The 14043-nt window shown below is 35.5% G+C and overlaps 2 protein-coding genes across 3 annotated transcripts in view; both read left to right on the forward strand.

The window, feature by feature from the left end:
- Positions 1 to 10456, forward strand: part of LOC123317933 (ski oncogene) — a 53421-nt gene extending 42965 nt beyond the window's left edge. For both annotated transcript variants that reach the window (XM_044904562.1, XM_044904561.1), the window contains exons 3-5: positions 5902 to 6165; positions 6733 to 6980; positions 7096 to 10456. In XM_044904562.1, coding sequence (XP_044760497.1) covers positions 5902 to 6165; positions 6733 to 6980; positions 7096 to 7522 — 939 coding nt within the window. In that variant the 3' untranslated portion in view covers positions 7523 to 10456. The remainder of the gene's footprint in view (positions 1 to 5901; positions 6166 to 6732; positions 6981 to 7095) is intronic.
- Positions 10457 to 11833: 1377 nt separating this feature from the next.
- Positions 11834 to 13681, forward strand: LOC123317934 (cystathionine beta-synthase). The gene has a single exon (XM_044904563.1). It carries the CDS (start codon positions 11975 to 11977, stop codon positions 13562 to 13564), a length of 1590 nt encoding a protein of 529 aa, XP_044760498.1. The 5' UTR covers positions 11834 to 11974; the 3' UTR covers positions 13565 to 13681.
- Positions 13682 to 14043: the final 362 nt, after the last annotated feature.

Genomic DNA, 14043 nt, shown 5'->3' on the forward strand with positions numbered 1-14043 from the left:
TTTGTGTAGAGTGACCTTCTCTGAAACCATGCTGAGCTGAGTTTAATATTTTAAACTTATTAATATAATCTATCATTCGCGCAAGGACGACTTTTTCGAATATTTTTGAGAAGACACTTAAAATTGATATTGGACGGTAGTTCGTAATATCCTGTAAATCACCTTTCTTAAATACAGGGACTACAATAGATTTTTTGAGAATTCTTGGAAACTTTCCCGATGTCACAGATATATTTATCAGATCTGCTATGTGATGGCTTACTGCTGGAGTAATCGCTTTAATGATTCTTACTGAAATGCGATCGGATCCTACGCTTTTTTTATTTTTTAATTTGTACACGGTTTCTTCAATTTCAGAATGAGAAACAGGATAAAAAAAGAAATTGCTGTTCAGGGATGGTACAACAGTACAAGACAGCGACAGATTGTTACCATAGCAAGTGAGCAGTCGATCACTAGCTGTGGTGGAAAAATAACTTGCAAACAAATCGGCAACCTCTGCAGGTTCGGAGAATAATGTCCCATTTAACTTAATGGAAATAGGATTATGACTTTTTCCCGATCTGCCAATACTATTGTTGACAATATTCCAGACCGTTTTACTTTTATTTTCGGAATTCGCTATTCTTGTACAATTAGCATATAATTTGTTGGACTTTATCAAGGAGTTATGATAGGTTTTTTGTTTTTTATAGTTTTCATAGGTAGTTATGGAACCAACATTCATGTGGAGCCAATAAAGATTATTTAGATACTTTTTACTCTGCATTACTTCGGATGTTACCCAACTTCTCTTTCTCACGGAATTTCTAACATTTCTCGTAGGACAACATAAATCTAAATAGTAATATATAATATTAATAAATCTTTCGAAATTTTTATCAACGTCATGTACCCTGTAAATTTCATCGAATGCATACTCAGCTAGTCGAGTTGTTAAATTGTCCAGACAGTCCTGACTCAAATTTCGAATTGCAGTCATTTTCGATTTATGCCCATATACAGGGGTAAAATTCAGTCTGAGAATGATCACTCGATGATCACTTAAATGCGGCTCAAATACAGTAGTTCTATAATTCACTAGATGGTCATTAGTGATGATATAGTCAAGTTTAGAAACAGAAATTCTACCACTACTGTATGTAAATACTCTAGTTGCTTCAGTAGAGGTGACTTTCAGATGAAAACAATCCATTAACTCGTTAAGTAATCTGAATTCGTTCGAATCAGGACTTAGATAATCTATATTTAAGTCTCCACACAGAAAGACATAGTCTATTCGATCAAAACAAGCCTGAAGGGCACAAAATAACTTTTCAAAAAACAATTCAATATTTCCAGTACCAGGTCTGTAAATACTTATAATGCCCAGTCGGGAACTTTTAACAGATACTACAATACCACACATCTCTATATGCATTTCAGTAGAAAATTTTGATACAGAAAGTTTATTGACTTGAAGACCTACCCTTGTAAATACCATTGAGCCACCATGTTGTCTTTGATTACGACAAAAATAATCCGCCAGATCATACCCCGCAACTGACACAACACTAACACTATCCAAACTGCACCAGTGCTCTGCCACACTGAACACATCGGGGCGTGTTTCCTTAACAAATTCTTCTAGTACATCCAATTTATTAAAAATTGATTGCAAGTTTAATTGAATAAGCTTGAATTCACCCTTATCCTGGACTTTTGACAGGGAATTTATTCCAGTCGCTCTTTGAATTTCCCACGCTGGAAAAAACGATTAACACTGACCTTGTTCGGCCAATTTGTGCTCACGAGAGCTTTCTCATATTCAGTGTCGGAAATCAGGACTTTGAATGAGGAATATGAGTCCGGGTATTTTGATTGCAATTTTTCACATTTTATGTTGGAGAAATTCTGTCTCAGAAATTTTTCTAAGTTTTCGACTGTGGTGTCAGGTCTTAGGTTAGACACATGAAAAGCTTTGAATTTGTCCAACCCTTCCACTTCTGATTTCCCAGAAAAGGTACCTGTTACCAAGGTTTTCCTGGGTCGACGATTTGGTCGCTTGTGGCTGACTGTCTTCCAGTTTGTTTCATTATTAGATTTTTCAATGTCATCGAAGCAAGTTGATGTGCCCGGATGACTTAATTCCTTCTCTTTGGTTCGGACAGAATCACGTTCTCGCCGAGATAGTTGTTGCTTCCGTGAATTTGAAGGATCGACAGTTGGAGATTTTGCAACGCATACTTTCTCCGCATACGTCGAACGGTGGGGAGCATCGGTTACAGCACGCTCAGAACCAAAGTCAGAGGGACCTGAGATGACGTCATTGACTACATATTCGCGGTTAATCTGAAGTTGCTTATCTTCTGTATCACATATGGATGACACTTTGTTGAATTTATTTAATTCTGTTTGTTTTGATTTTAAATCATTTTCCAGTGTTTTGATTTTGAAATTCAACAGTGAATTGTTTTCTATTAATAAATTATTTTTAGCTTCCAATTCGGCAATAATTTTTAGAAGGAGATCTTGATGTGTAGATTCGTTCGTTATAACTTTGCTACCAATCTCGGGCATCGGGGAAATTTCATCAGGCAATCTTTCACTTGAAACAGGGCCGGATAATTCAACGTCACAGCACTTTTTCACTTTCACACCACATCCAGGGTGGAAATTTTTGTTGCAAATTTGACACCTACAACTACTTTTGACAATTTGTCGTTTACACGTTCCACATTGAGGAACTATCTTTAATGAGAGACTAGCATCGACGTCTTTACTACTCGCCGACATGATGCTGAAATTAATTGATCTGAATTACATTTGATGTTTTCTAAAATAAATGTGACTAAACTGAATTACAAATGACGATTTCTGAATTACAAATGATTAATCTGAATTACATTTGATGTTTTCTGAAATAAACTCGACTAACCTGAATTTCATTTGATGTTTTTTGAAATAAATGTGAATAAACTGAATTACAAATGACGGTTTCTGAATTACAAATGGTTAATCTGATTTACAATTGATGTTTTCTGAAATAAATGTGACTGAACTGAATTTCAAATGACCATTTCTGAAATTGAATTGATAAAACTGAATTTCATTTGATGTTTTCTGGAATAAACTTGCTTAATTTGGAATAGAAAGGATATTTTCAGAATTTCAACTGATTATTTCTGAATTACAACTGGAAATAACTTTGAAGCACGACTCTCAGAACCTAATAAAATTCAGAAAACGCACAATCATCAAATTGAATGTCGAGGATTTTCAACCTTCCATCGGAGAATATAGGCAGAGCAGCCCAGCCCCAAGTGACCTCCAATATTCATTCGTCGGATGGGAGAACCCAAATCTCCAGGATCCCCAGCACTTTCCCCACCCGATTATCGGGATCTACCACCAAGTCCCCGAAATCCCGAAATACGCAACGTAGTTTAGAATCCGTTCCGCTATCGAGGGTGTATTTTTGACGGTCTCATAAAAGAGGCAGCACCCCAGTTTCCGCACGGATTTTTACGATCACTTTCGTGGAAAATTGGTATTTAGAGAGAAGCGTCGCGGCGCTACGGACGCCATTTGGACGAGAACGCCCACCTGGATGTTCAGTCGGCGGAGGAGCCTAAGTCTCTCCCATTGTTTTTGTTTAAATGGGCGCAGTCCTGGGGGATTTACTCCAGCGGGGTGTAATGGGGAGCGAGAAGCTCCTCGGGGGTGTTATACCGAACATGACCCTTACGCTGGGCAGGTGGAGTCTCATTCAATTTTAGTCACGATGAAAATTTGTAAAATTATCCACATTTGATAATCCCGGAGGTAATTGTATTCTTATTTCTAGTTGTAATTCAAAAATCATCAATTGAAATTCAAAAAGCATCACTTGCATTTCAGGTTGGTGAAGTTTATTTCAGAAAACACCAATTGTAAATCAGATTCATCATTTGTAATTCAGGAACATTCATTTGTAATTCAGTTTAGTCACTTTTATTTCAGGAAACATCAAATGTAATTCAGATTAGTCAATTTAATTTCAGAAACCATCAATTTCAAATCAAATCAATCATTTGTAATTCAAAAACCGTCATTTGTAATTCAGTTTAGTCACATTTATTTTGAAAAACATAAAATGTAATTCAGATTAATCAATTGAATTCCAGAAACCACCAATTGTAAATCAGATTAATCATTTGTAATTCAGAAACCGACCATTTCTAAAATTAAATTCACTAATCTAAATTACAAATACAGTTCAGTCACATTTATTTCAGAAATTGTCAATTGTAATTCAGATCAGGCAGATTCATTTCAGAAAACGTCAATTGTAATTCAGAAAATATCAATTGTAATTCAGAAAGAACTCAATTGAATGAAGTATGCGTTAACAGACAATACTGACAATAAAAAAGATTCAGAATTTTCAGGAAGACGCAAAGATTGGATAAAAAATAAGATGCTCATTTGAAATAAGGAAGTAGGATCACGTTCACAATGTTTCCTTTTATAAGGTGACTTACAAATGACGGTTTCTGAATTGCAAATGATTAATCTGATTCACAATTGGTGGTTTCTGAAATCAAATTGACTAATCTGAATTACATTTGATGTTTTCTGAAATAAATTTGACTAAACTGAATTACAAATGACGGTTTCTGAATTACAAATGATTAATCTGATTTAAAATTGATGGTTTCTGAAATTAAATTGACTAATCTGAATTACATTTGATGTTTTCTGAAATAAATGTTACTAAACTGAATCACAAATGACGGTTTTTGAATTACAAATGATTAATCTGATTTACAATTGATGGTTTCTGAATTTAAATCGACTAATCTGAATTTCACTTGATGTTTTCTGAAATAAATTTAACTAAACTGAATTACAAATGAAGGTTTCTGGATTACGAATCACCTCCTCAATTAAGTTCGGAAAAAAAAAGCCTAATACTCCGATTAAAACCTTCTGTTCCATATTTGTAGCAAGTTTGAGACCAATAAAAGGCTACTTATTTGCGACATATAAGCGACATTTCCCTGGGATGATGAGATTGTGGAAAACTTTTAGTTCAGTTTGGATAGCAATTTCTCGATGAAAAATTCGAATTGTTCTTCCGATCCTCGATGAATCATTGCTCTCGTTCGGACACTATGCACACACATACAATGCACCTTCCATTATTCACCGAACAAAGGGTATGGATGTCTTTCTTCCCCTCCCCGTCTTATACCATTCAGAAGTTGGCGACCAGCGTTTAAAAATGTTTACCAAACTTCAATTATTGAAGGCCGAGCGCGCTTCAAGTGGACAAAGAAGGGCGACGCGCGAGGAAAAAAAGACCTCGTTGCGACCTAAATACGGGTTATCCTTTGTGCTCGTCCTTTCATCATACCTGTACGAAAAGTTCGCGTATGCTTTGTTTCTTTGGTACGGTTGGCGTCTCTGAGAAGGCCTGAAATCAAAGGTTTTTGTTGTAGGGTTGAGGATTTCTTTTGATTCGCTCTCGTATTATGGGGGGAGCTGTTTGAATTATTTAGCTTCCTGTGTGCAGGAACTGAATCCTTGGATCTACTAATGAAGGAACGGGTTTATATTGCAGCTTCACTAATCTGCAAATGCCGAGTTTGGTACACCACTTTGACCCCAACAAAGAATTGGATCTTGATTAGAAACAATAAGTAAAAACAAATTGAACAAAATAGAGATATGTAACTTCGATACCAAACAGAATCTCAACGAAAATATTCACAGAAAAATAGACCACCAAATTCGAACGAATAGATCAAAATACGTTCAACAAAACACTGTAAACAAATCAAACGATAGATGATAGTTGTGCCAAGTTTGCGACAAGAAGAATTTCAATACAAATAAAACTCATTTTGCCCCTAAACTGATGTACTTTTTTGCTTTCAGATACTGGCTTCAGAGCTCATAAGAAATCACGAACTTCCCCTGAAGAAACAGAAGCTCCAAGAATATTCCCATCTTCTTCCACCGTACAACATGCAGATTCAGCAGATCTACGCGTCCCTGGACCCCTATTACAATCCATACGTTCCGGATCTTGCGAATTTGCGACACATATCTGCCTTCAGGCCGGTACCGTCGATCTCCGAGACTAAAATCAAGAAAACCGGCCAATACGCTGATCCACCAGTTCTTCAACATCCGGAAAAAGTAAGACTGATTTGTTGTCGATCACGAAATTGCATAATGCACAAACAGAATGTTGAGTTTGACCTCAATTATCTGAGCATTATCGCTTTGAATGAGCATACATATATCTACATCGAAACTTTAGAGTGTGAAGCACAACAGAAGGATTCAGGTTCATGTATTCATTTCGGAAAGTGACCAATAACTCAATATTTTTTAAATGGGTTGCTCTGAACTTTTTTGTCTGTTGGGTGCCCTAGGAAACATTTCAGAAATTCAAAACCTGTTCCTAAAATGTTCCTGTCAAAATTAAGACTACCCACAACAGACAAAAAAGTTCAAGGTATGGAATTCAAAAAATGGACCTTTTAATTTTGCCCAACGATTAAGTCACAAAATCCAGTGACACTGTAGAAATGTAAGCCTCTGTATGAGACTCCTGTGCGCTCTCGTCAGAGGCTTATATAAGCCTTGCAAGTTATGTGAGCTATAAGAAACTCTTTTCGTCACATTGTTGAAGCGCCCTTTCATTTAGGTTTAACTCAACTGTAGGTATTTGATCCTCAACACCTCTGTTTTGAATTGCAGGTTGTGCCATTATCAGAATCTGAACGATTCAACGGAACCTACCAGCCTAATGTGGCGTTGGCACCAACACCCAAAAAACACCTGCTATATGGAAAAACCTCAATCTCGATAAATGATGCGATCAAGTCAGATCTCAAACAGAGGGCGCTGATGGCTAACGGCAAGGTTAGGAAAGAAGTTGAGGAACTGAACGAGTATGCGGCTAGGGTTCAACAGTTTTTGCCAAAAGAAAACAATTCGCCATACAGGTAAGACAATCTCAATTCGAAAGAGATATTAGTATAAGTAAAAAAGGCCTGAGGAAGAATGAAATTATCATTTTTGTCAGAATTGTGCATTCATTCTGCAAATGTTTACTTCCAGGATGAACAGTGAGATGGACCTTTCTTCGGACACGGAAGACAGTGCTTCTGAAACCTCAGATAGACCAACAGACTTCAGACTTTTCGATGACCTTCTCAAAAACTACGACGCCTCCCCTAGGCGTAAAATTTCAAGGTTAGTGGCTGATCTAATCAGGGAAAGGGACATGTTAGCCGAAAAACTGAGAGAAAAAGACGAGATCATCAAGGGTCTACGAGGGAAAGTCGAGAACGACGAACAAAAGACAAAGGCTGATAAGAAACTCGAGGTAAAAGTTGAGGAAAAACAAGAAAACGGAACCGCTGACACTGTCAAAGTTGAAAGTGCAGCCGATGACGTTGAATCGGTTAAACAGGAAGAACCGGAACAGACTCAAACAAGTGTGATAGTTTCTGCGGAATCTGAGACGAAAAATCCCCCCCAATGATCCGTTATTGTTAAGTGCAGTCGAAAAAATTGTATAGTTAAAAGTTGTCCACAATGAGCGGAGATTGGAGATGTTCACACCAACTCATTTGGCCAGTACTATATTGGTGTGAACCTTGAAGGTTTTTTGGCACTATGGGGCATTAGGATTTACGTCACTTTTGAGGCAAACAAACCATCTATGACATTTGTGATCACAAAACTTGAATCTGTACGATAATAGTCAGTATTCTATCATACCTCACTATCATATCAACACTGTGGGATGAATAATATTCACTGAACGACATTTCCTCAAAAATTGATAAGGTTTCATGCAAAAACCACTTGTAATCACTAATTGAAACACGTTTGTGCCTCTTAGAGGTCTGTCAAAGTCAGCTGATCCGAAATGCCCTATCTGCCAAGGTCTGCAGGATGTTTAATTACATCTATGGAACTATTAGATTCCTTAAACAAACTCCTTCCACATGAATGGAGGAGTTTTGATATTCGTAATCAATACATTTTCACTAAAGTTATCATTATTCAGATTTTACAACAAACTTTTATGGGCTAACTTCAAACTATTGATAATAGATTATTACAAAACTGAATGTATAGAAATGTTTGGTACAATCGTCTTCGAATCAAATGAAGACAGATATTCTACCAAAAATTCTTCAAGAAAAATGATTTTAACAGAATCAAAAAGGTGTTCTAAAACTCACTACAGATGATAGGATTTGAAGTCGCCTCATATAATAAATAAAATAAATGAAATAGCCTAAAACAATATTTGAAAAGAAAATATACAGTTTCTAACATCATGAAATATACATAACCAAATATTTTCATCATTTATGTATGTATGGAATCATTGTTTTATTATGTCAAACATCATTTTGCTCAATTCTAAACAAAAAGAAATTCTAATGCATACTATAGTCTATGTGATGTAATCAAATTAGCAAAACTCAGCTATGCAGAACCAAGATATTGAATTGTTATTTTGCCGATGAATATAATCTGAATCATTGTGGACATACTTACTGATCAAATTGTAAAGTGGCAAAAGTACTAATAAAATGAGTCCACTTAAATATTGAAAAATCCATGAATTTTACATTAAAGCTTCAACCAAATTGGTGATCTGTATTTGCTGGGTTCTCCAAACCCAGCACTATTTAATGTAAAATATTAATCAAATTCCTTGTTTCGTTTGATGAATCTTCCCTACTGTTGAAAAAACATTGCACCTGTATTATAGTCTCATAATTCTGAATTGTTCTTGTTCTATACCTATTTGTTTTATTTTCATTTTTTTTGAGATTGTTATGATGATTATTTTCATGAATTATAAAGTACAAAAAAGGTGCTCGATGCTACCTTTCTAATATTTTTAATATCTATTAGTGTTTTCTAGACAACACTTTCTTGCCATGATTGAGATGTTTTTATTGCTTTGTGGTTGCAATTTTTGAAGAAACTGGGTGCCTATTATCGTATTGTATAAATTCCAAATTGACTTCGTTTGGGATAGAATAGGATTGTATATAAAAATTTTAAGTTGGATTATTAGATGATCGTTTTTTGAAAAGTCTTTCATAAAAGTTAAACTTTTCTAGTTTATGGAGGAAATTAGGAAAAAATTTTCGTCTTTTTTTTGTGATGAACAATGAGAAATTTGACCAAAATTGTATTTACTCAGGTACATTGAACAATCGTAATTTGGAGTGCGCAGGTCGCTTATCTGTTTGTGCAACCACATTTTTATTGTACATAGCGAATTGAAAATTTTATGAATAATGAAACCTGTCTTGAGTAGATCATATAATATTATGATTTTTGAGTTTTATCGAATTTTGTTCTGTAAATTTTCCTGAATATTCTGATTCCACATAAGTATGTGGCGCCTGTAGGATACTATGTGTACATAACTGAGCATTGTAATTATAAGTATGTAACTGATTTTGATTAATATTCAACTGGCGCTTAATGTACAAAAAATCCTTTGGTTTGGTAGTAGTATCTGTGGTACTTTACCAGGAATGATGTTCCAAAACTTAGAAGTCTATTGCCAAGGTGATTCATACAATCATAAATGATGCCAATGCAATATTATCTAGTGAAGTACTGCAATTTTAAGTATAAAGTCATACAAAATCGGATAGGAATCACTACCAAATTACAAATGATACTCTTTATTGCTACAAGACATTATCTGCTGAAGATTTGCTGGACTTCAATCTTTTCATTTCCCATCATATAACTCATTTACAGTTACATGGATAAATATTCATGCAATGAATTGATCCATATGGAATATTCTTTCTGCTCTTTACAAATATCCATCTGCAGTATGCAATATTAAGATTATGAAAATCTATGAAACCACAACTTATGTATTTAAAAGTGCAGAATGCCAGTAATAATACCAAAAAGGCATGGAAAATGAATAGAGACTGATCTTCTCATAACGATCAATTTTCATTAGATATTGTAATGATGATTTTGATATTAGTTATTGTCTTTGAATCGAAAACTTCCAAATTAGTGAAAATGTACTGCGGTCTTCATCCATGTAACTGATTTCTCATTTAAATGGAATAACATCAATTTGAAATCGAAGGAGAAAAAAAACTGAATCATTGCTATAAATTGCAAAAATCTATACTGCCGAATTAACAAGAGCAATACATCCGAGTTTTTTACATTCATGTTATTCCTCAAAAATCTTTTTCTTAAAAGTGACTTGTTGAATTTGTTATTGGTTATATATATTTATATATATTTTGTGATCTCACAATAAGATTTATTGTTACATAATATTGAATAAAATAGATAAGTGTGTGTTACTTGCAAAATAGAGGTATATTGTGAAAATATACAAGATTATTTCATTAATATATATTTCTGAATTTTATGTGTCAAATAAATGCATTAATTTATAAAAGTGGCTTTCATTCAAACGCTCTTCACATAAAACTTTATGTGTATGTTATGATATCTAATAAGTCTTTCTGTAAATGTACAGTTTGACTTTAGCCTTGCGGCTTTCACACTCCTCTGCAGAGGAACATTCACTCATCTCACATATCTCAGATATCAAAAGGTTTAAGCTCTGTTGAAGGCTCATGGTTGTGGTCGGGTCCAGGCTGCTCCTAGGATTCCTGATTGTGATCAGGTCCTGTCTCCTTTGTGTCCCAGATCTCCCCGCACTTCTTGTAGAAGTGAATGTCGTTCTTTTCCTCCCGTTTCTGCACTATTTTTGTCCAGCTGAAGCTTCCTTAAATTCTCTGTTAGTTTCTTTTGTGTCAGGCCTGTAGATGAAATTACAACAGGGATAGTCCTGATATCTTTCAACTTCCACTGTCTCCTGGTTTGTCTCACTCAGTATAATCAGCGCAAACATAAATCACTGAATCAAAGAAGTAGGTGTATATGCTGAGATGAGGGTTTATTCTTGATTAAATCTCGCAGAATCAGTACTGTAGAATTAAATTTCTTTCCTTTTGTTAATATAAATGTGTCTTTGACAGTTTCAATATTCAAGTTTTGGATTTTATCGAAATACAGCAGTCCTTTGAATTTTCTCTTCAAAGTCTTATTGAATAAATCAAATAATTGGTTCTTGGTTTCCTTTTGTTCTAAGTGCCTGTCTTTTTTTAAGTGAAAGCATCTATAGAAAGCCCTAACTTGTTGGTACCATAGGTACCTAGGTATAGTTTCTTAGTCATCTGGGTATAAGAAAAATTTGTTTTACCGTCTTATAACAAATATAAGGTGTGTTTTGCGTTCGATGGATTTTCAGCGCCATCTACCAGTAAATCTAAGAAAACATTGAATTTCTCTTCCCGTGTAGTAGTAGCGACCCCTAGGCAGAATTGATTCAAATGTTTGGAAATACAGGAATGGATTGAGGAGATGTAAGATAAAAGAGAAAACACTAACAATAAAACTAATACACACAACTGAAATATCAAGAGACTGAGAAAGAATTTTTCTTTCCATGGAAGCCCCTGACAACGAGTGTGGCCCTTCAACCTTCAAATAAGTCTTGTCTTGTGAATGACCGTCATAAATGTGGCGCCATCTTCAAGAGAGTTCAAGTTTGAAGAGGCATCAGTAGCAAAATCAGCAGTTGCCTCATTTTCCTCCACGAGGAACAACAAAATTAAACTTTTTATTAACTTTTCAATAAAAAGTAACGCTTATGAAGTTCTCATTCTACAGAAATTGATCAAAGGCTGCACACGTGGCCAGTATAGCTTACTCTCAGCTATGGTACGCTTATGCACCCTGTACGCTACTGATTTTGACGTGTTGACGTAAGAACACATGTTTGTTAATGCATTGTTGATATCCGCTTGCGGTGAAAGGTTATAATTTGAATTTTGCAATAATAAGTGTTTTGCAATATAAATTTGTGAATCCCCATTCGATTTAGTTTGGTGAATAGTGTCGTATAAAGATGCAGAACAATACAATTCCTAGTGAGTCTTCAATTGCTGAAAAATTGATGAATTTTCGTTCGCCATTGAACGAGGGATTCAAAACTCCTGACAAGGCCTCGGCCTGCACTTGGCATAGGAATGGGGGCGGGCAGAACCCTCACAGAAAATCAGAATGGAAACAACGGGAAAAAATCCTACCCAACATTTTACACGCAATAGGGAACACACCAATGGTGAGATTGAGCAATATAATGAAAAATTCCAACCTTGAATTCGAATTACTGGCGAAATGCGAATTTTTCAACCCTGGAGGTTCCGTCAAGGATCGAATAGCCTATCGTATCGTGGAGGATGCTGAGAAAGCTGGCATTTTGAAACCAGGTGCCACGATAATTGAGCCTACATCTGGAAACACTGGTATTGGTCTTGCACTAGCTGCTGCAGTTAAGGGATACCGTTGTGTTATTGTTATTTCTGAAAAAATGTCCAATGAAAAAGTGGATGTCCTTAAAGCCCTTGGTGCTGAGGTAGTAAGAACCCCCATATCAGCAAGCTCTGATTCAGCTGAAGGACTTTTTGGTGTAACCAACAGACTTAAGAATGAAATTCCAAATTCTATTATACTTGATCAGTACAGCAACCCTGGAAATCCCCTGGCACATTACGATACAACTGCTGAAGAAATATTGCATCAATGCGATGGTAAAATTGATATGATAGTGCTGGGAACTGGGACTGGAGGAACGATGACAGGCATTGGAAGGAAGATAAAAGAAAAATCGCCTAATACCATAGTTGTTGGCGTTGATCCAGAAGGTTCTATTTTAGCCCAACCAGAAGACCTCAACAAAACTGACACAGACTTTTATGAAGTGGAAGGAATAGGTTATGATTTCCTTCCCACAGTTTTAGATCGTAATGTGGTTGATAGGTGGGTCAAAATCAACGATAAAGAATCTCTGCCAATGGCTCGTAGACTCATAAAGGAAGAAGGAATTTTGTCTGGAGGTAGTAGTGGAGCAGTTGTTGCAGGAGCTCTCAAAGCAGCTGGGGATATGAAAAAGGGGCAACGTGTGGTAGTACTCCTACCTGATAGTATAAGGAATTACATTACAAAATTCGTCTCTGACCATTGGATGGAATCTAAAAACTTGCAAGAAACCGTGAATACCCAGAACCATTGGTGGTGGGATACCAGCGTAACTGCAATCACAATGCAACCCTTGACCACTGCCAAACAGAGTATTCAGTGTTTTAAAGTTTTGAAGATAATGAAAATGAGTGGAATCGACCAAATCCCCATAGTTGACAATGACGATTCACTAATAGGTGTAGTCACCATGCAAAACTTGCTGAACAAACTTATCGCCAAAAAAATAACAGCTACAGATGAAATAGCAAGTGTGGTAGAGAGAATTTTCCCCAAAATACCTCACACTGGCTCTCTTGGGGTTGTATCAAGAACGTTGGAGAGGGAGTCGTTTGTAGTTGTAGTGGATAAAAATAAGGCACTTGGCATAATCACAGCCATTGATCTGTTGCAATTCATCGCCACAGAAGAAGACAGTCGAAGAAAAACAGAAGAGAATAACCAGAGGAATAAATAAATGTATTGACAAAGTTGATGATTCTCAGTTACATTTTAAATGTATGGAATTTTGTATATGAAGTTTATGAGGATTGTATGGCATTTTATTAGTTAATTACAGAAATCCAAAATTTTATTTCAAGTTTTTCATTACCTTAGCCTTCATTAGAGAGTTCCATAAATCATTAGGTGAATGATTTTGATTTATACATTATTAATACATATATAAAAAGTAGTTTCAATTCATAAAAACTAAAAATTCACTACTGGAAAAATGTTACAACAATGTTGTAATAATTTACTAGCACTGTCGTACTTTTAAATTAGGGGATTCTAGGAATGTTGCAAAAATCGACCTTAAAAAAATTATCAGAAATCAGGGTACTTAAATGATATTGAAGATGAAGCTTTGAAAATTCAATGATTTGTTCAAGGAAGAGTGAATGAGAAATTAATCGGAAAGTTTGTAACTTATGAGACTTCTTACATGAATAATAT

Source organism: Coccinella septempunctata, chromosome 7, assembly GCF_907165205.1.
Source record: "Coccinella septempunctata chromosome 7, icCocSept1.1, whole genome shotgun sequence".
Classification (NCBI taxonomy): domain Eukaryota; kingdom Metazoa; phylum Arthropoda; class Insecta; order Coleoptera; family Coccinellidae; genus Coccinella; species Coccinella septempunctata.

Excerpts from the sequence above, each read along its gene's own strand:
- LOC123317934 (XM_044904563.1), top strand. The coding sequence starts at position 11,975 with ATGCAGAACAATACAATTCCTAGTGAGTCTTCAATTGCTGAAAAATTG.